Source organism: Oncorhynchus gorbuscha, linkage group LG12, assembly GCF_021184085.1.
Source record: "Oncorhynchus gorbuscha isolate QuinsamMale2020 ecotype Even-year linkage group LG12, OgorEven_v1.0, whole genome shotgun sequence".
NCBI classification, from domain to species: Eukaryota; Metazoa; Chordata; class Actinopteri; order Salmoniformes; family Salmonidae; genus Oncorhynchus; species Oncorhynchus gorbuscha.
Genome location: NC_060184.1, coordinates 85,465,060 through 85,491,092, shown reverse-complemented (window position 1 = coordinate 85,491,092; position 26,033 = coordinate 85,465,060). Strand labels below are relative to the sequence as shown.

Here is a 26,033-nt window from a genome sequence, read left to right as displayed (position 1 = left end):
GGAGAGGAGAGGAGGGAAGAGGAGAGGAGAGGAGGGAACAGGAGAGGAGAGGAGGGAGCAGGAGAGGGAGAGGACGGGAGAGGAGGAGAGGAGAGGAGGGAACGGGAGAGGAGGGAACAGGGAGAGGAGAGGAACCGGAGAGGAGAGGTGGGAAGGAGAGAAGGGAGAGGAGGAGGGAACAGGAGAGGAGAGGAGAGGAGGGAACAGGAGAGGAGGAGAGAGGGAACAGGAGAGGAGAGGAGGGAACAGGAGAGGAGAGGAGGGAACAGGAGAGGAGAGGAGGGAACAGGAGAGGAGAGGAGAGGAGGGAACGGGAGAGGAGGGAACAGGAGAGGGAGAGGAGGGAAGAGGAGAGGAGGGAACGGGAGAGGAGAGAACAGGAGAGGAGAGGAGGAGAACGGGAGAGGAGAGGAGGGAACAGGAGAGGAGAGGAGGGAACAGGAGACGAGGGAACAGGAGAGGAGAGGAGGGAACGGGAGAGGAGAAGGTCAATTTCTCATTTGTTTCTGGAGCTCTGCTCTCCTATCTGTTGTCTAGTTGAGGTCAGAGGCTAAGGGTTCAGTGAGCTACCTAGCCAGCCAACAGCAGTCATATGGTCTGGGGGTTCAGTGAGCTACCTAGCCAGCCAACAGCAGTCATATGGTCTGGGGGTTCAGTGAGCTACCTAGCCAGCCAACAGCAGTCATATGGTCTGGGGGTTCAGTGAGCTACCTAGCCAGCCAACAGCAGTCATATGGTCTGGGGGTTCAGTGAGCTACCTAGCCAGCCAACAGCAGTCATATGGTCTGGGGGTTCAGTGAGCTACCTAGCCAGCCAACAGCAGTCATATGGTCGGGGGGTTCAGTGAGATACCTAGCCAGCCAACAATGGTAAAGATTCAGAAGGCTGGTTCCTGGTTCAGGCTGCAATGGCGTGATGATGTCTTCTCCAGCTGGGGTGAGTTGGACCGGACAGAGGGAAGATGAATGGGGTATTCCGAGGAGAGGAGGAATGGAAAATGACCCAATAAAACAAAGAGCAGAAAGAATAAAGAGCTAGAGAGGATGGAAGGGAACAGGAGGAGGGAACGGGAGAGAGGAGGGAACGGGAGAGGACAGGAGGGAACGGGAGAGGAGAGGAGGGAAGGGAGAACAGGAGGGAAGAGAGGAGGGGAGGGAACGGGAGAGGAGAGGAGGGAACGGGAGAGGAGAGGAGGGAACGGGAGAGGGAACAGGAGAGCAGAGGAGGGAACGGGAGAGGAGGGGAGGGAACGGGAGAGGAGGGGAGGAAACGGGAGAGGAGGGGAGGGGGAGGGAACGGGAGGAGGAGGGGGGAGGGAACGGGAGAGGGGGAGGGAACGGGGAGGACGGGAGAGGGAGGAGAGGGGGGAGGAAACAGGAGAGGAGAGGAGGGAACGGGAGAGGAGGGAGGGAACGGGAGAGGAGAGGAGGGAACGGGAGGGGAGGGAACGGGAGAGAGAGGAGGGAACGGGAGGAGGGGGGAAATGGGAGAGGAGAGGAGGGAACAGGAGAGGAGAGGAGGGAACAGGAGGAGGAGGGAACAGGAGAGGAGAGGAGGGAACAGGAGAGGAGAGGAGGGAACGGGAGAGGAGGGGAGGGAACGGGAGAGGAGAGGAGGGAACGGGAGAGGAGGGGAGGGAACGGGAGAGGAGAGGAGGGAACGGGAGAGGAGAGGAGGGAACGGGAGAGGAGAGGAGGGAACGGGAGAGGGAGGGAGGGAACGGGAGAGGAGAGGAGGGAACGGGAGAGGAGAGGAGGGAACGGGAGGGGAGAGGAGGGGAGGGAACGGGAGAGGAGGGGAAGGGAGGGAACAGGAGGGGAGAGTAGAGAAGGGGAGAGTAGAGAACGGGAGAGGAGAGAACGGGAGAGGAGAGAACGGGAGAGGAGAGAACGGGAGAGAACGGGAGAGGAGAGAACGGGAGAGGAGAGAAGGGGAGAGAGAACGGGAGAGGAGGGGAGAGGAGAGAACGGGAGAGGAAGTTGGAGAGGTAGGGGAGAGAGAGAGGGGGTAGAGGTGGGAGGGAGTTAGGGGAGAGCGAGGGGTAGAGATAGGAGAGAGGGTTAAGGAGAGCAAGAGAGAGGGGTAGATGTAAGGGAGAGAGAGGGGGGATAGAGATGAGGGAGAGGGATTGGTGAGGGAGATGGAAGAGTGAGAGATATTAAGGTAAGAGGTTGGGGAAGAGAGGGGTGGTGGAAGGAGAGGTGGATGGGTTAGATTGGAGGCCAATGCTGTTACATCATGGTGAAGTGGTGTGGTTATCTGGAGGGGGTGTGGTTATCTGGAGAGGGGTGTGGTTATCTGGAGGGGGTGTGGTTATCTGGAGGGGGGTGTGGTTATCTGGAGGGCTGTGTGGTTATCTGGAGGGGGCGGAGTTGTGTGGAGAGAGGTCGTAGTTGTCTGGAGGGCGTAGTTGTCTGGAGGGCGTAGTTGTCTGGAGAGAGGGCGTAGTTGTCTGGAGAGAGGGCGTAGTTGTCTGGAGAGAGGGCGTAGTTGTCTGGAGAGAGGGCGTAGTTGTCTGGAGAGAGGGCGTAGTTGTCTGGAGAGAGGGCGTAGTTGTCTGGAGAGAGGTCGTAGTTGTCTGGAGAGAGGGCGTAGTTGTCTGGAGAGAGGGCGTAGTTGTCTGGAGAGAGGTCGTAGTTGTCTGGAGAGAGGGCGTAGTTGTCTGGAGAGAGGGCGTAGTTGTCTGGAGAGGGGTCGTAGTTGTCTGGAGAGGGGTCGTAGTTGTCTGGAGAGAGGTCGTAGTTGTCTGGAGAGGGGTCGTAGTTGTCTGGAGAGGGGTCGTAGTTGTCTGGAGAGGGGTCGTAGTTGTCTGGAGAGGGGTCGTAGTTGTCTGGAGAGGGGTCGTAGTTGTCTGGAGAGGGGTCGTAGTTGTCTGGAGAGAGGGCGTAGTTGTCTGGAGAGAGGGCGTAGTTGTCTGGAGAGAGGGCGTAGTTGTCTGGAGAGAGGGCGTAGTTGTCTGGAGAGAGGGCGTAGTTGTCTGGAGAGAGGGCGTAGTTGTCTGGAGAGAGGGCGTAGTTGTCTGGAGAGAGGGCGTAGTTGTCTGGAGAGAGGTCGTAGTTGTCTGGAGAGGGTACAGGGAGTTTTGGGTTACAGGCCATCTACAAAAGCCTTGTCTTTCATAAGAAGTTTCCTTCCTGTGTGTTGCGCCTCTGTCTTCAGTGTGATACAACATTGAAAAGTGACAACTAACTCTGTACGTAGATTTAAAGAATGACCAGGACGTTTAACTTCCATGCTTAGGCTGGTCCCAGGTCTGTCTGCTATCATGCCAAACAATGACCATAGGAGATGGTAAGACGGCACAAACAGAGGTTTAGTGTCCCTCCTGCCACCCCGTCCGTCCGGCCGTCCCCTGTGCTTCTCTCTAGCCTGTCATAGCAGTGTGTTATCGGTACCGTACGGTTCTGATTTGGTAGAGATATTGAACTGATGATGTCCTCAACACGGGGCTTCTCAGAACTTCCTCTTACATCAGACAGATCGCTTTGCTTTTGGTTGAAATGCCAGTTTAACATTTTAATTTGCATCTCTGTCAACAAAAAATATGCCATGCTAAATACTGTGTGGTTTGTATCAAGTGACCTTAAACTCCAGCTGATGATCAAATGCGTCCCAAATGGTTCCCTATTCCCTACATAGTGCACTACTTTAGACCCTATTCCCTATATAGTGCACTACTTTAGACCCTATTCCCTATATAGTGCACTACTTTAGACCGGGCCCCATTGGAGTTTGGTTAAAAGTAGTGATCCAAAAGGAAAACGTGCTCCTCGATCCTACTGCTCCTCGATCCTACTGCTCCTCGATCCTACTGCTCCTCGATCTACTGCTCCTCTAACTACTGCTCCTCGATCCTACTGCTCCTCGATCTACTGCTCCTCGATCCTACTGCTCCTTGATCCTACTGCTCCTCGATCCTACTGCTCCTCGATCCTACTGCTCCTCGATCCTACTGCTCCTCGATCCTACTGCTCCTCGATCCTACTGCTCCTCGATCTACTGCTCCTCGATCTACTGCTCCTCGATCCTACTGCTCCTCGATCCTACTGCTCCTCGATCCTACTGCTCCTCGATCCTACTGCTCTTCGACCCTACTGCTCCTCGACCCTACTGCACCTCGACCCTACTGCTCTTTGATCCTACTGCTCCTCTAACTACTGCTCCTCTAACTACTGCTCCTCTAACTACTGCTCCTCGATCTACTGCTCCTCGATCTACTGCTCCTCGATCCTACTGCTCCTCGATCCTACTGCTCCTCTAACTACTGCTCCTCTAACTACTGCTCCTCTAACTACTGCTCCTCTAACTACTGCTCCTCGATCTACTGCTCCTCGATCTACTGCTCCTCGATCTACTGCTCCTCGATTCTACTGCTCCTCGATCCTACTGCTCCTCGATCTACTGCTCCTCAATCCTACTGCTCCTCGATCTACTGCTCCTCGATCTACTGCTCCTCGATCTACTGCTCCTCGATCTACTGCTCCTCGATCCTACTGCTCCTCGATCCTACTGCTCTTCGATCCTACTGCTCTTCGATCCTACTGCTCTTCGATCCTACTGCTCCTCTAACTACTGCTCCCCGAGCTACTGCTCCTCTAACTACTGCTCCTCTAACTACTGCTCCTCTAACTACTGCTCCTCTAACTACTGCTCCTCTAACTACTGCTCCTCTAACTACTCGATCCTACTGCTCTTCGATCCTACTGCTCCTCGATCCTACTGCTCTTCGATCTTACTGCTCCTCGATCTACTGCTCCTCTAACTACTGCTCCTCTAATTACTGCTCCTCTAACTACTGCTCCTCTAACTACTGCTCCTCGATCTACTGCTCCTCGATCTACTGCTCCTCGATCCTACTGCTCCTCGATCCTACTGCTCCTCTAACTACTGCTCCTCTAACTACTGCTCCTCTAACTACTGCTCCTCTAACTACTGCTCCTCGATCTACTGCTCCTCGATCTACTGCTCCTCGATCTACTGCTCCTCGATCTACTGCTCCTCGATTCTACTGCTCCTCGATCCTACTGCTCCTCGATCTACTGCTCCTCGATCCTACTGCTCCTCGATCTACTGCTCCTCGATCTACTGCTCCTCGATCTACTGCTCCTCGATCTACTGCTCCTCGATCCTACTGCTCTTCGATCCTACTGCTCTTCGATCCTACTGCTCTTCGATCCTACTGCTCCTCTAACTACTGCTCCCCGAGCTACTGCTCCTCTAACTACTGCTCCTCTAACTACTGCTCCTCTAACTACTGCTCCTCTAACTACTGCTCCTCTAACTACTGCTCCTCTAACTACTGCTCCTCTAACTACTGCTCCTCGATCCTACTGCTCTTCGATCCTACTGCTCCTCGATCCTACTGCTCTTCGATCTTACTGCTCCTCGATCTACTGCTCCTCTAACTACTGCTCCTCTAATTACTGCTCCTCTAACTACTGCTCCTCTAACTACTGCTCCTCTAACTACTGCTCCTCGATCCTACTGCTCCTCGATCCTACTGCTCTTTGATCCTACTGCTCCTCGATCCTACTACTCTTCGATCCTACTGCTCCTCGATCCTACTGCTCCTCGATCCTACTGCTCCTCGATCCTACTGCTCCTCTAACTACTGCTCCTCGATCCTACTGCTCTTCGATCCTACTGCTCTTCGATCCTACTGCTCCTCGATCCTACTGCTCTTCGATCCTACTGCCTCGATCCTACTGCTCCTCGATCCTACTGCTCCTCGATCCTACTGCTCCTCGATCCTACTCAGAGATGTTTTGTGGATACAAGCATCGGTCTACAGCTCAGCTTGGCAGTGCTAGAACATTCACCAACCCCAGTGGGATGACAGCTATCAATGACACAGCCACACTGGTATGTGTATAATCCTCTCCCTTCTTTTATAAAGATGTATTTCATATTTCAGTACTGATGTAAAAGTATTCACTTTCCTGTAGTTAGAGGAGCAGTAGTTAGAGGAGCAGTAGGATCGAGGAGCAGTAGTTAGAGGAGCAGGTCTCCCTGAAAATGAAACGCTATTTATTTCATTCTGTTTTTTGTTTTTTACATTTTAACATTTTAAATTCAAATAGCTTCGTAACTTCAATTCAAATGGACCCTGTTGCACGAGCCTTACTACTGTAAAGATCCAGTTTAAAATCTGTTTCAAAACACCAAATGTCATCAGCATCAACAGAGTCCAGTATCAACTCCAACTTTACAATTGATATTGTTTTGTTCTTCAGAGTTAGTTTGTCGAAACTGCTTCTGAATGGGTATTTATTGTTTTTCTAGCAAGGTTTACTTGAATTGGATGTGTCTGAGGATACTGTATAAACTGAGGTGGACTTGGTGGGTGTGTATGGGAGGGTGTGTATGGGAGGGTGTGTATGGGAGGGTGTGTGTGTGTGGGAGAGTGTGTGTATGGGAGAGTGTGTGTGTATGGGAGGGTGTGTGTGTATGGGAGGGTGTGTATGGAGGGTGTGTGTGTATGGGAGGGTGTGTGTGTGTGGAGGGGTGTGTATGGGAGGGTGTGTGTGTGGGAGAGTGTGTGTGTGGGAGGGGTGTGTGTATGGGAGGGTGTGTGTGTATGGGAGGGTGTGTGTGTGGGAGAGTGTGTGTGGGAGGGTGTGTGTGTGGGAGGGTGTGTGTGTATGGGAGGGTGTGTGTGTATGGGAGGGGTGTGTGTGTGTGGGAGAGTGTGTGTGGGAGAGTGTGTGTATGGGAGGGTGTGTGTGTGTGGGAGAGTGTGTATGGGAAGGTGTGTGTGTGTGGGAGGGTGTGTGTGTGAGGGTGTGTGTGTATGGGAGGGTGTGTGTGTATGGGAGGGTGTGTGTGTATGGAAGGTGTGTGTGGGAGGGTGGGTGTGTAGGGATGGGAGGGGTGTGTATGGGAGGGTGGGTGTGTGTGGGAGGGTGTGTGTGTGTGTGGTGGGGAGGGTGTGTGTGTATGGGAGGGTGTGTGTGTGTGGAGAGTGTGTGTGTATGGGAGGGTGTGTGGGAGAGTGTGTATGGGAAGGTGTGTGTGTATGGGAGGGTGTGTGTGTATGGGAGGGGGTGTGTGTATGGGAGGGTGTGTGTATGGAAGGGTGTGTGGGAGGGTGGGTGTGTGGGAGGGTGGGTGTGTATGGGAGGGTGGGTGTGTATGGAAGGGTGTGTGTGTGTGGGAGGGTGTGTGTGTGTGGGAGGGGGTGTGTGTGTGTGTGTGTGGGAGGGTGGTGTGTGTGTGTGTGTGGGAGGGTGTGTGTGTGTGTGTGTGTGGGAGGGTGGGTGTGTGTGTGTGTGTGTGTGTGTGTGTGTGTGTGTGTGTGTGTGTGTGTACAGTATGTGAGAGAGCGATATGATACAGACAGTAGAGTGGACTGGGATGTGCTGTGAAAAGTAGTGATTTATACAGTTTATGGAGAGGATCTTGTAAAAGAATAAACCTCACATCTAAACATCCCCAATGTCTCGCGGCTAATAAACAAAAGGCGGAGGTAGTGGTCCTGCTGCTGGGTTGTTGCCTTCCTACGGCCTCCTCCACGTCTCCTGATGTACTGGCCTGTCTCCTGGTAGCGCCTCCATGCTCTGGACACTACGCTGACAGACACAGCAAACCTTCTCGCCACAGCTAACATTAATGTTCCATCCTGGATGAGCTGCACTACCTGAGCCACTTGTGTGGGTTGTAGACTCCGTCTCAAGCTACCGCTAGAGTGAAAGCACCGCCAGCATTCAAAAGTGACCAAAACATCAGCCAGGAAGCATAGGAACTGAGAAGTGGTCTGTGGTCACCACCTGCAGAACCACTCCTTTATTGGGGGTGTCTTGTTAATTGCCTATAATTTCCACCTGTTGTCTATTCCATTTGCACAACAGCATGTGAAATGTATTGTCAATCAGTGTTGCTTCCTAAGAGGACAGTTTGATTTCACAGAAGTGTGATTGACTTGGAGTTCCATTGTGTTGTTTAAGTGTTCCCTTTATGTTTTTGAGCAGTGTATATCAATACATTTATTTCAATTGACTGCTTGACCACTTGAGTGGTTTAAGGGGAAATATTTACATGTCTTGGAATGGCCTAGTCAAAGCCCAGACCTCAATCCAAATGTGATATTTGTGGTAGCTGTGGTGTGACTTAAAGATTGCTGCACACCAGTGGAACCCATCCAACTTTAAGAAACTGGAGCAGTTTTGCCTTGAAGAATTGGGGAAAATCCCAGTGGCTAGATCTGCCAAGCTGATGGAGACATGCCCCAAGAGACTTGCAGCTGTAATTTCTGCAACAGGTGTCTCTACAAAGTTTTGATTTCGAATAGCTCGAGTGTTTTGTTTGTTTCCTATAACAAATATTGCATTCTGTAGCAATACGCCATCCCATCTGGTTTGGGCTTAGTGGGACTATAATTTGTTTTTCAGCAGGACGATGACCCAACACACCTCCAAGCTGTGTAAAGGGCTATTTTACCAAGAAGGAGAGTGATGGAGTGCTGCATCAGATGACCTGGCCTCCACAATCCCCCAACCAAATTGAGATGGTTTGGGATGAGTTGTACTGCAGAGTGAAGGAAAAACAGCCAACAGGTGCTCAGCATATGTAGGAACTCCTTCAGTAGTGTTGGAAAAGCATTCCAGGTGAAGCTGGTTGAGAGAATGCCAATAGTGTGAAAAGCTGTCAAGGCAAAGGATGGCTATTTGAAGAATCTCAAATTCTTTAATATATTTTGATTTGTTTAACACTTTTTTTGGTTACTACTTGATTCCATATGTGTTATTTCATAGTTGATGTCTGCACTATTATTCTACTATGTTGAAAATAAATCAAACCCCTTGAATGAGTCGGCGTTGTAAAACCTTTGACCAGCGGTATATATATACACATATATATGGAATAGAAAGATGCCATTAACTGGAACACTGCTGCTGATAGACCACTCATTTATCTGTCTAACATGTTGTACTGTGCAGTTCTACCATCTAGTGGCCAGCTATAGTGGTGAACATTCCTCTGGTGGTTTGGACAGAAGTCAACCACATGAACTACAACAAAATGAATAAATGACTCAAACTTAGTTTATTTCAAATCATCCTCTAATAACATTTTACTATTAACTTTTAAAATGGACAAATTCCAATCCACACTTTCCACAGCAGGAAATGTTTAATGTGTAAATGTATGAAAGGCTTGAAACACATTTTAAAAGGCCAAAGTCCCATTTTTAAAACCAACTGTGTGGATGAATAGAATCTGACAGTAGCCAGCAACACAAGCCAGTCTGTTGTCATTATGTAACCTGGAGTGAATCTAGCCAAGCCTCACAGGGTCTTACAGTAGGCAGCCTGGGTCTGTTCCGGACTGGGCCACAACAGAACAGCAGGAACCCTCCCTAGCTCTGGACCCTGGTAGACGTATCCACAAAGCGTCTTAGTGTAGTGTTTTAGATTAAAATGATTGATTGTTAGGGACAAGGAGGACCTGATCCTAGACCAGTACTACTCTTAAAGACGCTTTGTGGAGAGACTACCAACAGTAGAACTCTTCAGAACCAACAGTAGAACAGAGAGATGGTATCCTCCTCAGAACCAACAGTAGAACAGAGAGATGGTATCCTCCTCAGAACCAACAGTAGAACAGAGAGGTTAACCTCCTCAGAACCAACAGTAGAACAGAGATGTTATCCTCCTCAGAACCAACAGTAGAACAGAGATGTTAACCTTGCATCATATAATAAGTCAGACAGTAACAGTAGAACAGAGAGGTTAACCTCCTCAGAACCAACAGTAGAACAGAGAGGTTAACCTCCTCAGAACCAACAGTAGAACAGAGAGGTTAACCTCCTCAGAACCAACAGTAGAACAGAGAGGTTAACCTCCAGTAGAACAGAACCAACAGTAGAACAGAGAGGTTAACCTCCTCAGAACCAACAGTAGAACAGAGAGGTTAACCTCCTCAGAACCAACAGTAGAACAGAGAGGTTAACCTCCTCAGAACCAACAGTAGAACAGAGAGGTTAACCTCCTCAGAACCAGCAGTAGAACAGAGAGGTTAACCTCCTCAGAACCAACAGTAGAACAGAGATGTTATCCTCCTCAGAACCAACAGTAGAACAGAGATGTTAACCTTGCATCATATAATAAGTCAGACAGTAACAGTAGAACAGAGGTTAACCTCCTCAGAACCAACAGTAGAACAGAGAGGTTAACCTCCTCAGAACCAACAGTAGAACAGAGAGGTTAACCTCCTCAGAACCAACAGTAGAACAGAGAGGTTAACCTCCTCAGAACCAACAGTAGAACAGAGAGGTTAACCTCCTCAGAACCAACAGTAGAACAGAGATGTTATCCTCCTCAGAACCAACAGTAGAACAGAGATGTTAACCTTGCATCATATAATAAGTCAGACAGTAACAGGTCATATCAAACACCTAATCAGTATTCAGCCCCTTGGATTTTGTGTTAAAATTGGATTGGAATGTATTTGATTTGATTTATTGTTCTACACAAAATACATTTATACAAATTAATAAAAACAAATAAATCATTGCATAACAATTCACCTCCTTTGTTTAACCTAAATGAGTTCAGGAGTAAATTGTTGCTTAACAAATGATAAGTTACCTGTACTGTATGAAATAGTAGGGGTTGACATGATTCATTGAATTTCAAGCACAGATTAAACTACAAAGACCAGGGAGATTTTTTTGAAAGTCTCATTGCCACCCAGACACAACAAGTATACAGTCCTCCTGAACTGAGGGCAGGATAATACCATGAGAGACCCTTGGGGAGTTTAAAACAGCTACAGATTGTAATGGCTGTGACAGCAGATAACCGACAACTCCAAAACAAGCATCCTGTATATAACAAGGCACTGACGTAACCGAGGACAACTCCAAAAAAAAAAAAAAAAACACTGCAAAAGGAATAAACATTTTGGCATAAATGTTAAGCCTTATGTTTGGGGCAAATCCAACATGTCACTCAGTAACTGCCTCGTCCTAACCTGACACACCGGGCAACATAAAACGAGTGCCTTACCAAGATGACATCGCATGTTGCTGAGTGGCCTAGTTACAGTTTAGAGGCTTATATCTGCTTGAAAATATGTAGACTTTTGCACAATTGAGGTGTGGAAAGCTCTCAGGGGGAAGTTCGGTCCAGAGCTCATCGCTGTGTTGGCTTTTTATACACTTTCCTGTCTACGGAGTGACCTCAGCCACGGCTGGTGCCGTTCGAGGACGGCCTTATTTCTATCACAGCATATTTGGATGACTGTCATTCACCCAGTTCAATGTATCATCGATATGTTTAGGCCACGACATGATACTCTAATTTGACCTATACCCATCATGAGGTTGCTACAACAGACTTAGAATGAAAGTTTTACAATGCAGGTGAAAAGGTTGAGAGAATCATTTGAGTAATCAAGGTGACAGCCAGTGAAAACATTAAATACTGCCTTACACCCTCTTGCCTGCCTCTAGCGTGTAATCATTGGTTCTGTTTTGATAATAAAAGAGTTTCTATTGGACAAATTCAGGTAGGTCCCTCCCCATTTTGTGCCATTTGCTTAAGAAACGTTTTGTAACAGAATCGTCAGATTTAAACACCCGCCCAATTTACCTTCATTTTATTCTTGATAGAAATAAAGCCATTCATTGTCATTTATAATCAATAATTTATTTAACTAGGGAAGTCAGTTAAGAACACATTCTTATTTTCAATGACGGCCTACCAGGGAACTGCCTTGTTCAGGGGCAGAACGACAGATTTGTACCTTGTCAGCTCAGGGATTTGAACTTGCTCTAACCACGAGGCTACCATGCCGCTAGGTAAAATGAGGAAGCTGTTTGGAGATAGCTCTAACCACGAGGCTACCATTCCGCTAGGTAAAATGAGGAAGCTGTTTGGAGATAGCTCTAACCACGAGGCTACCATGCCGCTGTTTGGAGGTAAAATGAGGGAAGCTGTTTGGAGATAGCTCTAACCACGAGGCTACCATTCCGCTAGGTAAAATGAGGAAGCTGTTTGGAGATAGCTCTAACCACGAGGCTACCATGCCGCTAGGTAAAATGAGGAAGCTGTTTGGAGATAGCCTACATATAGTTACTGTTCTAGATTATTTTTCCTGGAGGCAAATGTGAAACCAGTCCTAAAGAGGCCAAATTAAAATCATGTCAACAAAGGTACAGCATATTTAAAGGCTTTCGATAAATGTACTGAAGACACTATTGAATGTGAACTTCACAACAAAAAAAATAATCGGTTAGCAAGTGGGAGGTTTGTCAGTGATTGAATGATATTTATTCATTGAGGGCATGGTAGCCACACCTGTAGAGCGCAATACGTGCTTGGTAAGTCTGAATACCAACTGAGAAGTGCAAAGGCATTTCCTCAGACTAAATCGGCCCCTTAGATACCAACCCAAGAAGACTCACAGCTGTAATCGCTGCCAAAATGTGATTCTAACATGTATTGACTCAGAGGGTTGAATAATTCTCAATCAAGGTTTATATGGGTGGGTCTAATCCTGGTTGGTTAAAACCACATTCCAGCCATTGTCTATTCTACAAGTTACCACAGGCTAAATCTATGACATTAAAATGTCTATTTACTCTAAGCAATCCACTGTCTCATCAGCCCAACCAGGCAACTTATAAACTTGATCTCCACTATAAAAAGCATGTAGACATTATCTCACATTTCTTTTAGATTAACAATTGGTTTTCAACAGTGGAGATTTGTAATAATCTTGCGTTTGCAAAAAATAATAATTAAAAATACAATTTTGAAATTGTATCTCCAGCTGTTAATGAACATGTCGGGACAAACAGGCAGCTTCTCTCAGCCAGTCGAAATCATGACTCAGCATCATTTTTATGTATCAAATGAAATGTCAACAGAACAACAGTAACTGCTCGTCATTCCAGCTTCAGGTTGGGGGGGAAGAGAGAGAACCAGCCAGCGTTCCAGGAGAAATCATTAGCTCATTGTAATGGAGGTATCCCGAAAGAGTCACTAGAAAACAGCTTAAACCCCAGCTACTGTGCTGTTATTCTGGCTACACTGTTTGACATGACTGTTAGACAAATAGCAAGCAAGGGATAAGATCATTGCCAGCCATCATGGAACATTTAGAAAGAACGACTGGGTCTCGTCCATAGATACAGAACAACAAGGACAACGACTGGGTCTCGTCCCTAGACACAGAACAAAAGGACAACGACTGGGTCTCGTCCCTAGATACAGAACAACGACTGGGTCGCATCCCCAGATACAGAACAACAAGGACAACGACTGGGTCGCGTCCCTAGATACAGAACAAAAGGACAACGACTGGGTCGCGTCCCTAGATACAGAACAACAAGGACAACGACTGGGTCGCATCCCCAGATACAAAACAACAAGGACAACGACTGGGTCGCGTCCCCAGATACAGAACAACAAGGACAACGACTGGGTCGCGTCCCCAGATACAGAACAACGACTGGGTCGCGTCCCCAGATACAGAACAACAAGGACAACGACTGGGTCGCGTCCCCAGATACAGAACAACAAGTCCCCAGACAGAACAACGACTGGGTCGCGTCCCCAGATACAGAACAACAAGGACAACTGGGTCGCGTCCCCAGATACAGAACAGAACAGACAAGAACAACGACTGGGTCGCGTCCCCAGATACAGAACAACAAGGACTGGGTCGCGTCCCCAGATACAGAACAACGACTGGGTCGCGTCCCCAGATACAGAACAACGACTGGGTCGCGTCCCCAGATACAGAACAACAAGGACAACGACTGGGTCGCGTCCATAGACACAGAACAAAAGGACAACGACTGGGTCGCGTCTCTGGCAACCGAACCGATAGAATGAACAACCAGCCGGCTTGGGTAGCAACCCCAGATTTGTGTCGGGACTATATCTCGCGGAAGGATGAAACTGTATGAGTAAATTCATTAAAATAATGTTTCTGAAAATATGTTAATAAACCGTATAAAAGTGATAATGCCCTGGGAGCTGGTGTTCACCTCGAGCCTAACACTCGCGCCAATATAACCTCCAAACATCAGCTTCATCACTTGAATATTACAGCTTCAGTTATTACTTAAGAAGAAGAAAAGATCCCATTTCCAAGGGGGTGAATAACGTATATATTGTAGATAGGACAATAGTGCATAATGTTCAAAATGGCTCAATCACTGAGATTTCCAGTGTGAATGAATCCTTAGCTACAGCAGTGGTCTCTTGATCTCATGATCAAAAGGAGACTAGAAATTGTTAAAAATCAGTCAAGTCAGGAAATTCATTCAAATTAGATTAACATATTGAGAATCGATCGCTTGTAATTTTCCATAGGGAATTCCCCAATTTTAGACTCTAAAGTGGAACGGAACCCTAATGCAATAGGATACACTGTACGTATGGAGACGATTGGAGATTCTCCAGTTCAGAAGTAGAGACGGTCAGAGATGGCGGCCGGTAGGTGTGTCATCACCTGCATCCTGATCCACCAGTGAGGCTCCATGGGGTTATAGCGCGTGAACGGGCGGCGTGAAGTGATGGCGTCGGTGATGTCATCTAGGACGGGCTGGACATCTTTCTGTCCGCTGCTACAGTATGACCTCATCAGAGCCATGTGCTTGTCGAAGTGGGCGTGGCCATAGTCCTCCTGGACACCAGGGGGCGCCTCGCGCCACAGTTTATCAGCCGTGGTCGCCACAATGTCCCGGGTCAGGATGCCCGTTGCCACAATGAAGTTCCCCGGCTCGATGACGGAGACCTTGACCCCCCAGGCCTTCATCTCGTAACGTAGACAGTCGGAGAACGCTTCCACGCCATATTTAGATACGCAGTATGGAGAACGCAGGGCATTGCCCATCCGCCCATACATACTGGCCAGGTTGACCACACGACCTGCAACACAGTGGCATTAGGTTATTACGTAGATCAATACCTATTGAACAACACAGTGGCATTAGGTGATTACGTAGATCAATACCTATTGAACAACACAGTGGCATTAGGTTATTACGTAGATCAATACCTATTGAACAACAGTGGCATTAGGTTATTACGTAGATCAATACCTATTGAACAACACAGTGGCATTAGGTTATTACGTAGATCAATACCTATTGAACAACACTGATTTAAAACACATTTAAAAGGTGGATTCATCAATGCACAAAGTAAACAGCATTCGATTTTGAAACAACGAAGAGCGTTGAAACACGGAAAAGTATTGCATCACTCTCCTATGAATCTCTGAGGTGCCTATTGACAACAGGAGTCAGTGGCATTTTTATTTCTAGATCAAAAGCAGTATGAACAAGCTCTGAGCCTGTTAGTCAAAGCTCCAGTGGCATGCCTCTACAGTCCAACTAGCCTCTTGAAAAACATTCTTCAGGAGCTTTACAGAACAGCGACTGATTGAACAAAGCGCCAGTCAGTTTGTCATCATTTTCTACCAGCTCAATGCAGTACATTACATTCCACACAAACAACATTTTGCATAAACGGAGCCCCGTACCACCAATACCTAAACAGAACAACACGTACCACCGCAGCCTAAACGGAGCCCCTGTACCACCACCACCTAAACAGAGCCCCTGTACCACCACCACCTAAACAGAGCCCCTGGACCACCAACCTAAACAGAGCCCCCTGTACCACCACCACCTAAACAGAGCCCCTGTACCACCACCACCTAAACAGAGCCCCCTGTACCACCACCACCTAAACAGAGCCCCTGTACCACCACCACCTAAACAGAGTGCCCCTGTACCACCACCACCTAAACAGAGTCCCCCTGTACCACCACCATTTCTAAACAGAGCCCCTGTACCACCACCACCTAAACAGAGCCCCCTGTACCAACCACCTAAACAGAGCCCCCTGTACCACCACCACCTAAACAGAGCCCCTGTACCAAAACATTCTAAACAGAGCCCCCTGTACCACCGCAGCCTAAACAGCGCCAGTCCTGTACCACCGCAGCCTAAACAGAGCCCCTTGTACCACCACCACCTAAACAGAGCCCCTGTACCACCACCACCTAAACAGAGCCCCTGTACCACCACCACCTAAACAGAGCCCCCTGTACCACCGCAGCCTAAACAGAGCCCCCTGTACCACCACCACCTAAACAGAGCCCCTGTACCACCACCACCTAAACAGAGCCCCCTGTACCACCACCACCTAAACAGAGCCCCCTGTACCACCACCACCTAAACAGAGCCCCCTGTACCACCACCACCTAAACAGAGCCCCCTGTACCACCACCACCTAAACAGAGCCCCCTGTACCACCACCACCTAAACAGAGCCCCTGTACCACCACCACCTAAACAGAGCCCCCTGTACCACCACCACCTAAACAGAGCCCCTGTACCACCACCACCTAAACAGAGCCCCCTGTACCACCGCAGCCTAAACAGAGCCCCCTGTACCACCACCACCTAAACAGAGCCCCCTGTACCACCACCACCTAAACAGAGCCCCTGTACCACCGCAGCCTAAACAGAGCCCCCGCACCACCACCACCTAAACAGAGCCCCCTGTACCACCACCACCTAAACAGAGCCCCTGTACCACCACCACCTAAACAGAGCCCCCTGTACCACCACCACCTAAACAGAGCCCCCTGTACCACCACCACCTAAACAGAGCCCCCTGTACCACCACCACCTAAACAGAGCCCCCTGTACCACCGCAGCCTAAACAGAGCCCCTGTACCACCACCACCTAAACAGAGCCCCCTGTACCACCGCAGCCTAAACAGAGCCCCTGTACCACCACCACCTAAACAGAGCCCCTTGTACCACCACCACCTAAACAGAGCCCCTGTACCACCACCACCTAAACAGAGCCCCTGTACCACCGCAGCCTAAACAGAGCCCCCTGTACCACCGCAGCCTAAACAGAGCCCCCTGTACCACCACCACCTAAACAGAGCCCCCTGTACCACCGCAGCCTAAACAGAGCCCCCTGTACCACCACCACCTAAACAGAGCCCCCTGTACCACCACCACCTAAACAGAGCCCCTGTACCACCGCAGCCTAAACAGAGCCCCCGCACCACCACCACCTAAACAGAGCCCCTGTACCACCACCACCTAAACAGAGCCCCTGTACCACCACCACCTAAACAGAGCCCCTGTACCACCGCAGCCTAAACAGAGCCCCCTGTACCACCACCACCTAAACAGAGCCCCTGTACCACCGCAGCCTAAACAGAGCCCCCGCACCACCACCACCTAAACAGAGCCCCCTGTACCACCACCACCTAAACAGAGCCCCCTGTACCACCACCACCTAAACAGAGCCCCTGTACCACCACCACCTAAACAGAGCCCCCTGTACCACCACCACCTAAACAGAGCCCCCTGTACCACCACCACCTAAACAGAGCCCCCGCACCACCACCACCACCTAAACAGAGCCCCCGCACCACCACCACCGCAGCCTAAACAGAGCCCCCTGTACTTATATAGACAGGTGCTTGCCTGTCCAAATCATGTCCAATCAATTGAATTTAGCACAGGTGGACTCCAAGTTGTAGAAACATCTCAAGGATGAACAATGGCAACAGGATGCACCGGAGCTCAATGTTGATTCATAGCAAAGGGTCTGAATACTTTTGTAAATAAGGAATTTCTGTTTTTGCTTTGTCATTATGGGGTAAATGTAAATCAATAATCTTGTGTGAGGATGGATTTTTTTTTTTATATATATATTTTAGAATAAGGCTGTAACGTAACATGAGGAAAAAGTCAAGGGGTCTTAACACTTTCCAAATGTATAGTGGTAAGGTGCCTAGGCATCAGCATATATGATAAACAGAGTAGCAGCAGTCTATATGATGATTGTATGTGAGTGTGTGTGTAGAGTCAGTATAAATGTGCATGTTATGTGTGTGTTAGAGACGATACAAGGGTATAGAGATCGTCTCATCTACGGATCGGGTGGGGTGGTATGAAAATTGGAGTGTGTCTAGGATGTCTGGGATGGTGGAGTTAATGTGAGCCATGACCAGCCTGTCAAAGCACTTCATGATTACAGATGTGACTGCTACAGGGCGGTAGTTATTTAGTACTTGTGTCTGAAGCAGTTGTGTGTGGCTGACCTTTGGCCCTACGGATGAGGGGCAGGAGGGCCTTGGTGACCCTGATAACCCCCCACAGGTTGACCTCTGACACCTGTCGGTACGTCTCCATGGTCGTAAACTCCACCTCTCCAAACGTAGACACGCCTGCGTTGTTCAGCACCGCCCACAGACCTGATCAGGGGAATAGAGAAGGTTATGGTCTCCATTGACACATGTTCTTCTTGATTTAACATAGAGCCTGAATTCAGCATTTACACACAATACCCCATAACGACAAAGTGAAAACATGTTCAGAAATGTATGCAAATTTACTGAAAATGAAACAGAAAGTTGAATTTACATACAGTACCAGTCAAAAGTTTGGACACACCTACTCATTCCAGGGTTTTTCTTTATTTTGACTATGTCATTCATTGTAGAATAATAGTGAAGATATTAAACTATGGAATCATGTAGTAACCAAAAAAAAGTTAAACAAATCAAAATATATTTTAGATTCTTCATAGTAGCCACCCTTTGACAGCTTTGCACACTCTTGGCATTCTCTCAAGCATCTTCATGAGGAATGCTTTTCCAACAGTCTTGAAGGAGTTCCCACATATGCTGAGTACTTGTTGGCTACTTTTCCTTCACTCTGCGGTCCAACTCATCCCAAACAATTGGGTTGAGGTCAGACGATTGTGGAGGCCAGGTAATTTGATTGTTGAGGCCAGGTCATCTGATGCAGCAATCAATCACTCTCCTTGGTCAAATAGTCCTTAGCCCTTTGTTGAAAAACTAATAGTGCCACTAAGCACAAACCAGATGGGATGGTGTATCGCTGCAGCCATGCTGGTTAAGTGGGCCTTGAATTCTCAATAAATCAGTCCGTGTCACCAGAAAAGCAGCATCACACCTCCTCCTCCATGCTTCACGGTGGGAACCACACATGCGTAGCTCATCCATTCACCTACTCTGCATCTCACAAAGATACGGCAGTTGGAACCAAAACTCTCACGTTTGGACTCATCAGACCAAGTACCAGATTTCCACCAGTCTAAAGTCCATTGCTCGTGTTTCTTGGCCCAAGAAAGTCTCTCCTTATTGATGTCCTTTAGCAGTGGTTTCTTTGCAGCCATGAAGGTCTGATTCACGCAGTCTCCTCTGAACAGTTGATGTTGAGATGTGTCTGTTACTTGAACTCTGTGAAGCATTTATTTGGGCTGCATGCTTACTGACAAGCCCTTAACCAACAGGTGTACCATGACATGCTTACTGACAAGCCCTTAACCAACAGGTGTACCATGACATGCTTACTGACAAGCCCTTAACCAACAGGTGTACCATGACATGCTTACTGACAAGCCCTTAACCAACAGGTGTACCATGACATGCTTACTGACAAGCCCTTAACCAACAGGTGTACCATGACATGCTTACTGACAAGCCCTTAACCAACAGGTGTACCATGACATGGTTACTGACAAGCCCTTAACCAACAGTGCAGTTCAAGAAGAGTTTAAGAAAATATTTACCAAACAAACTAAAGTAAAAAATAAAACAGAGACTATATACTGGGGGTACCGGTACAGAGTCAATGTGGAGACTATATACAGGGGGTACCGGTACAGAGTCAATGTGGAGGCTATATACAGGGTATTACGGTACAGAGTCAATGTGGAGGCTATATACAGGGGGTACCGGTACAGAGTCAATGTGGAGGCTATATACAGGGTATTACGGTACAGAGTCAATGTGGAGGCTATATACAGGGTACCGGTACCGAGTCAATGTGGAGGCTATATACAGGTGTACCGGTACCGAGTCAATGTGGAGGCTATATACAGGTGTACCGGTACCGAGTCAATGTGGAGGCTATATACAGGGGGTACCGGTACAGAATCAATGTGGAGGCTATATACAGGGGGTACCGGTACAGAGTCAATGTGGAGGCTATATACAGGGGGTACCGGTACAGAGTCAATGTGGAGGCTATATACAGGGGGTACCGGTACAGAGTCAATGTGGAGGCTATATACAGGGGGTACCGGTACAGAGTCAATGTGGAGGCTAGGGGGTATACAGGGGTACCGGTACAGAGTCAATGTGGAGGCTATATACAGGGGGTACCAGGGGTACCGGTACCGAGTCAATGTGGAGGCTATATACAGGGGGTACCGGTACCGAGTCAATGTGGAGGCTATATACAGGGGGTACCGGTACCGAGTCAATGTGGAGGCTATATACAGGGGGTACCGGTACAGAGTCAATGTGGAGGCTATATACAGGGGGTACCGGTGTAGAGTCAATGTGGAGGCTATATACAGGGGGTACCGGTGTAGAGTCAATGTGGAGGCTATATACAGGGGTACTGGTACAGAGTCAATGTGGAGGCTATATACAGGGGGTACTGGTACAGAGTCAATGTGGAGGCTATATACAGGGGGTACTGGTACAGAGTCAATGTGGAGGCTATATACAGGGGGTATTGGTACAGAGTCAATGTGGAGGCTATATGCAGGGGGTACCGGTACAGAGTCAATGTGGAGACTATATACAGGGGGTACCGGTACAGAGTCAATGTGGAGGCTATATACAGGGTATTACGGTACAGAGTCTCTGTGGAGGTTATATACAGGGTATTACGGTACAGAGTCAATGTGGAGGCTATATATATACAGGGGGTACCAGTACAGAGCCAATGTGGAGGCTATATACAGGGTATTACGGTACAGAGTCAATGTGGAGGCTATATAAAGGGGGTACCGGTACAGAGTCAATGTGGAGGCTATATACAGGGGGTACGGGTACAGAGTCAATGTGGAGGCTATATACAGGGGGTACCGGTACAGAGTCAATGTGGAGGCTATATACAAGGGGTACCGGTACAGAGTCAATGTGGAGGCTATACACAGGGGGTACCGGTACAGAGTCAATGTGGAGGCTATATACAGGGGGTAGTCCGGTACAGAGTCAATGTGGAGGCTATATACAGGGGGGTACAGAGTCGGCTATACAGAGTCAATGTGGAGGCTATATACAGGGGGTACCGGTACAGAGTCAATGTGGAGGCTATATACAGGGGGTACCAATGTGGAGGTACGGTACAGAGTCAATGTGGAGGCTATATACAGGGGGGTACAGAGTCAATGTGGGGTACAGAGTCAATGTGGAGGCTATATACAGGGGGTGGAGGCTATATACAGGGGGGTACAGAGTCAATGTGGAGGCTATATACAGGGGGGGTACAGAGTCAATGTGGAGGCTATATACAGGGGTACTGGTACAGGGTACAGAGTCAATGTGGAGGCTATATACAGGGGGTACCGGTACAGAGTCAATGTGGAGGCTATATACAGGGGGTACCGGTACAGAGTCAATGTGGAGGCTATATATACACAGAGGGCTATATAAAGGGGTAATGGTACAGAGTCAATGTGGAGGCTATATACAGGGGGTACCGGTACAGAGTCAATGTGGAGGCTATATACAGGGGGTACTGGTACAGAGTCAATGTGGAGGCTATATGCAGGGGGTACTGGTACCGAATCAATGTGCGGGGTAATTGTAGTTGAGGTCATTTTTACATGTAGGATGCCTGTCAGGATGATCTCGATGATGCAGCTGTAGAACGTTTTGAGGATCTGGGGACCCAAATCTTTTCAGTCTCCTGAAGGGGAATGATTCCGTAGTTGATGTCTTCACTATTATTCTACAATGTAGAAAATAGTAAAAATAAAGAAAAACCCTTGAATGAGTAGGTGTGTCCATACTTTAGACTGGTACTGTAAGTATTCACACCCCCTTGCCATGACACCCCAAATTGAGCCCAGGTGAAACCTGTTTCCATTGTTCATCCTTGAGATGTTACTACAACTTGGAGTCCACCGGAGGTAAATTCAATAGACTGGATTTTGTGATTTTGGAGAAAAAAAACCCACACCTGTCTATATAAGGTCCGACAGTTGACAGTGCATGTCAGCGCAGGAACTATACCATGAAGTTCAAGGAAGTGTCCGTAGATCTCTGAGACAGGATGATGGGTGATGAAGCTTATATCTGGGGTGTAAAACCATTTCTAGGGTTGAAAGTTTCCAAGAGCACAGTGGTCTCCATCATTGGAAATAATATGGAACTACCCAGACTCAGCCTAGAGCTGGCCGTCTGACCAAACTGAGCAACCAGGCAAGAAGGACATTGGTCAAGGAGGGGACCAAGAACCCAATGACCACTAAGTTCTTCGGTTGAGATGGGAGAACCTGCCAGAAGGACAACAGTCTCTACAGCACTTCACCAATCTGAACTTTATGGGACAGAAGCTACTCCTGAGAAGAAAGGCACATGACAGCCCACATGCATGTGAAAGACAGGGCATAAGGCAAAAGATTGTGGTTTGAGACAAAGAAAATGTAACATTGGCCTGAATAGAAAACACTATGTCTGAAAACCAGGCCCAGCTCACCAGTCTAACGCCATCTGTACCATGAAGCATGGTGGTGGCAGCATAACGCTCTGGTGATGCTTTTCAGAGGAAGGGACTGGTAAGGATAGAGGGAACAATGAATGGAGCCAACCTTGATGAGAACCTGCTTCAGAGTGCAAATGACCTTAGACTGAGGCGAAGGTTTACGTTCCAACAGGACAATGACCCCAATCATACAGCCAAAGCAACTCTGGAATGGCTTTAGAACAAGAATGTGAAAGTCCTTTAGTGGCCCAGACATGAATCCCATTGAAAAATCTGTAGAAAGACTTGAAGATTGCTGTTTACCGTCACTCACCAACTAACTTAATAGAGCTTAAGTAAAGGAAGGGGACCAAAATAAATTAGATATTTCTTTATTTTCAATCTGCAAAAATGTCTTAAAACATGTTTCCACTTTGTCATTATGGGGTATCGTGTGTAGATGGGTGAGATTTTTTATTTTCAATTCAGGCTGTAACAAAATATTGAATATGTAATGGGGTATGACTACTTTCTGAATGCACTGCATCTGCTTTCACTGTCATGCAGATAATCATTCACTATACCCAATAATTCAGATCAAAAATCAGCATATTTATTCTAGATAATGTACAAAGAGTTCTGCATGATGCCGTTCATGTTGCCGTATATGGTATGATGTCTGGCAGAGTGTTCTGTACCTCTCTGTGAGTCGGCCAGGTGTGTGTTGACATAGTCCACAGCTCTGTTCACCTGCTCCTCACTGCAGACATCCAGCTGAACCACCTTCATCCGATCTGACTGCATCTCCTCCAGCTCCTTGGACCCCTCCCCACCCTTATCCTGGAAAGGAAAGGCATCAAATCAGAAGAACCCAAACACTGTCTGACGATAGTCAATGGCTCTCTGAATATTTCAACAATCAGCACAAACTCAGTCTACTGCGCCAGCCTGTTATTTCACAGACAGAAATCCTACTTTCCATTTCCTTAGAATCTTCTGCATTACCTTGACAGTTTACCTGGACATAAACTAATAACATTACCTTGGACAGACAGTTTACCTGGATATAAACTAATAGCATTACCTTGGACAGACAGTTTACCTGGATATAAACTAATAGCATTACCTTGGACAGACAGTTTACCTGGATATAAACTAATAACATTACCTTGGACAGACAGTTTACCTGGATATAAACATTACCTTGAACAGACAGTTTACCTGGATATAAACATTACCTTGGACAGACAGTTTACCTGGATATAAACTAATAGAATTACCTTGGACAGACAGTTTACCTGGATATAAACTAATAGCATTACCTTGAACAGACAGTTTACCTGGATATAAACATTACCTTGAACAAACAGTTTACCTGGATATAAACATTACCTTGAACAGACACCCAGCGAAGACAGTGAAGCCCAGTTTGTGGAGGTGCTTAGCCGTGGCATGACCAAAACCACTGTCACAGCCTGTGATGAATACGGCCTTTCCCTGTACCTGCAACATGGACAAACTAATATTACCCATACTGCCTTTCCCTGTACCTGCAACATGGACAAACTAATATTACCCATACTGCCTTTCCCTGTACCTGCAACATGGACAAACTAATATATTACCCATACTGCCTTTCCCTGTACCTGCAACATGGACAAACTAATATTACCCATACTGCCTTTCCCTGTACCTGCAACATGGACAAACTAATATTACCCATACTGCCTTTCCCTGTACCTGCAACATGGACAAACTAATATTACCCATACTGCCTTTCCCTGTACCTGCAACATGGACAAACTAATATATTACCCATACTGCCTTTCCCTGTACCTGCACCATGGACAAACTAATATTACCCATACTGCCTTTCCCTGTACCTGCAACATGGACAAACTAATATTACCCATACTGCCTTTCCCTGTACCTGCACCATGGACAAACTAATATTACCCAACACAAAGTGTCATTGTAAAGGGTTTGAATAGATGGAAAGGCAAGCTGAGAAACTGCACTGCTTGGAATTGACCCATTTTAATTTAACTATTGTGGGATACTTGTATATCTTATTATGATATGATTTGATATCTTATCTGCTTTGTTCAACTTTAAATCAGTATAGCGTAGATACAGTGTGCAATAAAATATAAAAGGCATTAGATTTGCAGTGGCATACAGTACAGGTGAGATATTTTAGGCTTCTGTACCTCTATCGTTCCTCTGGGTATCCGTGGTGTCGCGACATAGAGTACAAAAATGAAATACACCCCGACTATGCACTCTGACACACTGGTCTCAGGAAAACCACAGCATTTAGCGACAGCATTCAGCAACGCTGGGAGTCCGAACCCCAGAACTACAGTCAAAAGAACCGAAAACGACACGAGTAGAGCCCCTCGAACGAAAGGAAGCGAAGCCATTTCGTTATTAAAACTTCTGTGCTGTTAACTTCTTCTTCGGGGTTTAACGGCGGTTGGCATCCAATGTGTTGCATTACCGCCACCAACTGGACTATAATATAAAGCCATTATACTGTGATACAAAATGGGAAAAATATAAAATAAACACCATTTCAACTAACTACACTAATTAAAAACTCACTTCCCCATTCCACTACTTTGACCATATCTACTCCTGCAACACCAGGGCAGAAAACCACCACTCAACACACCGTGTAACTCTTCTGAAGTCAAATCTTGTATGTCCAGCTACTTCTCTGCAGCTGCCACTACGTATATGTTCTGTGATTTACATTCCAAGAATAGTTTCAGAAGAAAGTCTTCGTTTCTGGCCATTTTGAGCCTGTAATCAAAAAACAGAAATGCTGATGCTCCAGATACTCAACTAGTCTAAAGAAGGCCAGTTTTATTGCTTCTTTAATCAGAACAGTTTTCAGCTGTGCTAACATAATTGTAAAAGGGTTTTCTAATGATCAATTAGCCGTTTAAAATGATAAACTTGGATTAGCTAACACAACGTGCCATTTGAACACAGGAGAGATGGTTACTGAGAATGGGCCTCTGTACATATTCCACAAAACAATCAGCTACAACATATTCCTGATTTTACTAGGCAAGTCTTATTTACGATGATTGCCTAGGTGGGTTAACTGCCTTGTTCAGGAGCAGAACTACAGATTTGTACCTTGTCGTCTCAGGGATTCGATTTTGCAACCTTTCGGTTACTAGTCCAACACTCTAACCACTAGGCTAACCTGCCGCCCCCTGATCAATTTGAGGTTATTTTAATGGACAAAAAAAGTGATTTTCTTTCAAAAACAAGGACATTTCTAAGTGACCCCAAACCTTTGAACGGTAGTGTTTTTCATCAAAAGCCACAATGAACAAACCTGTTTCAATCATCATCATCATCATCATCATCATCATCATTTATCTCAGCCAATCAGTCATGTGTGTAAGTGTCCTTCCCTATAAGGGTGTTGAATGTTTGCCAATTTGTTTACTGTATAATAACATTGTATCTGGTCAAATACTAAGGGTTGGTAACAGGCTGATTGGTCGGCTATTTGA

At 47.3% G+C, this 26,033-nt stretch overlaps 1 protein-coding gene across 1 annotated transcript; it reads right to left on the bottom strand.

Moving 5' to 3' along the window:
• Positions 1–13,633: 13,633 nt before the first annotated feature.
• Positions 13,634–25,324, bottom strand: bdh1 (3-hydroxybutyrate dehydrogenase, type 1). Its single transcript, XM_046290911.1, has 5 exons — positions 24,711–25,324; positions 23,893–24,003; positions 23,199–23,340; positions 18,093–18,245; positions 13,634–14,882 (listed from the first exon to the last, which is right to left on the bottom strand). The coding sequence occupies exons 1-5, from the start codon at positions 24,921–24,923 to the stop codon at positions 14,416–14,418; spliced, it is 1,086 nt and encodes a 361-aa protein (XP_046146867.1). The 5' UTR covers positions 24,924–25,324; the 3' UTR covers positions 13,634–14,415.
• Positions 25,325–26,033: the final 709 nt, after the last annotated feature.

Coding starts and splice junctions, on each gene's coding strand:
- bdh1 (XM_046290911.1), bottom strand. CDS start 24,923: ATGGCTTCGCTTCCTTTCGTTCGAGGGGCTCTACTCGTGTCGTTTTCG. Junction 23,341..23,892: donor TCGCTGGGTGTCTGTTCAAG/GTAATGTTTATA, acceptor TTTCCTTTCCAG/GATAAGGGTGGGGAGGGGTC. Junction 14,883..18,092: donor CCTCATCCGTAGGGCCAAAG/GTCAGCCACACA, acceptor ACTGTGTTGCAG/GTCGTGTGGTCAACCTGGCC.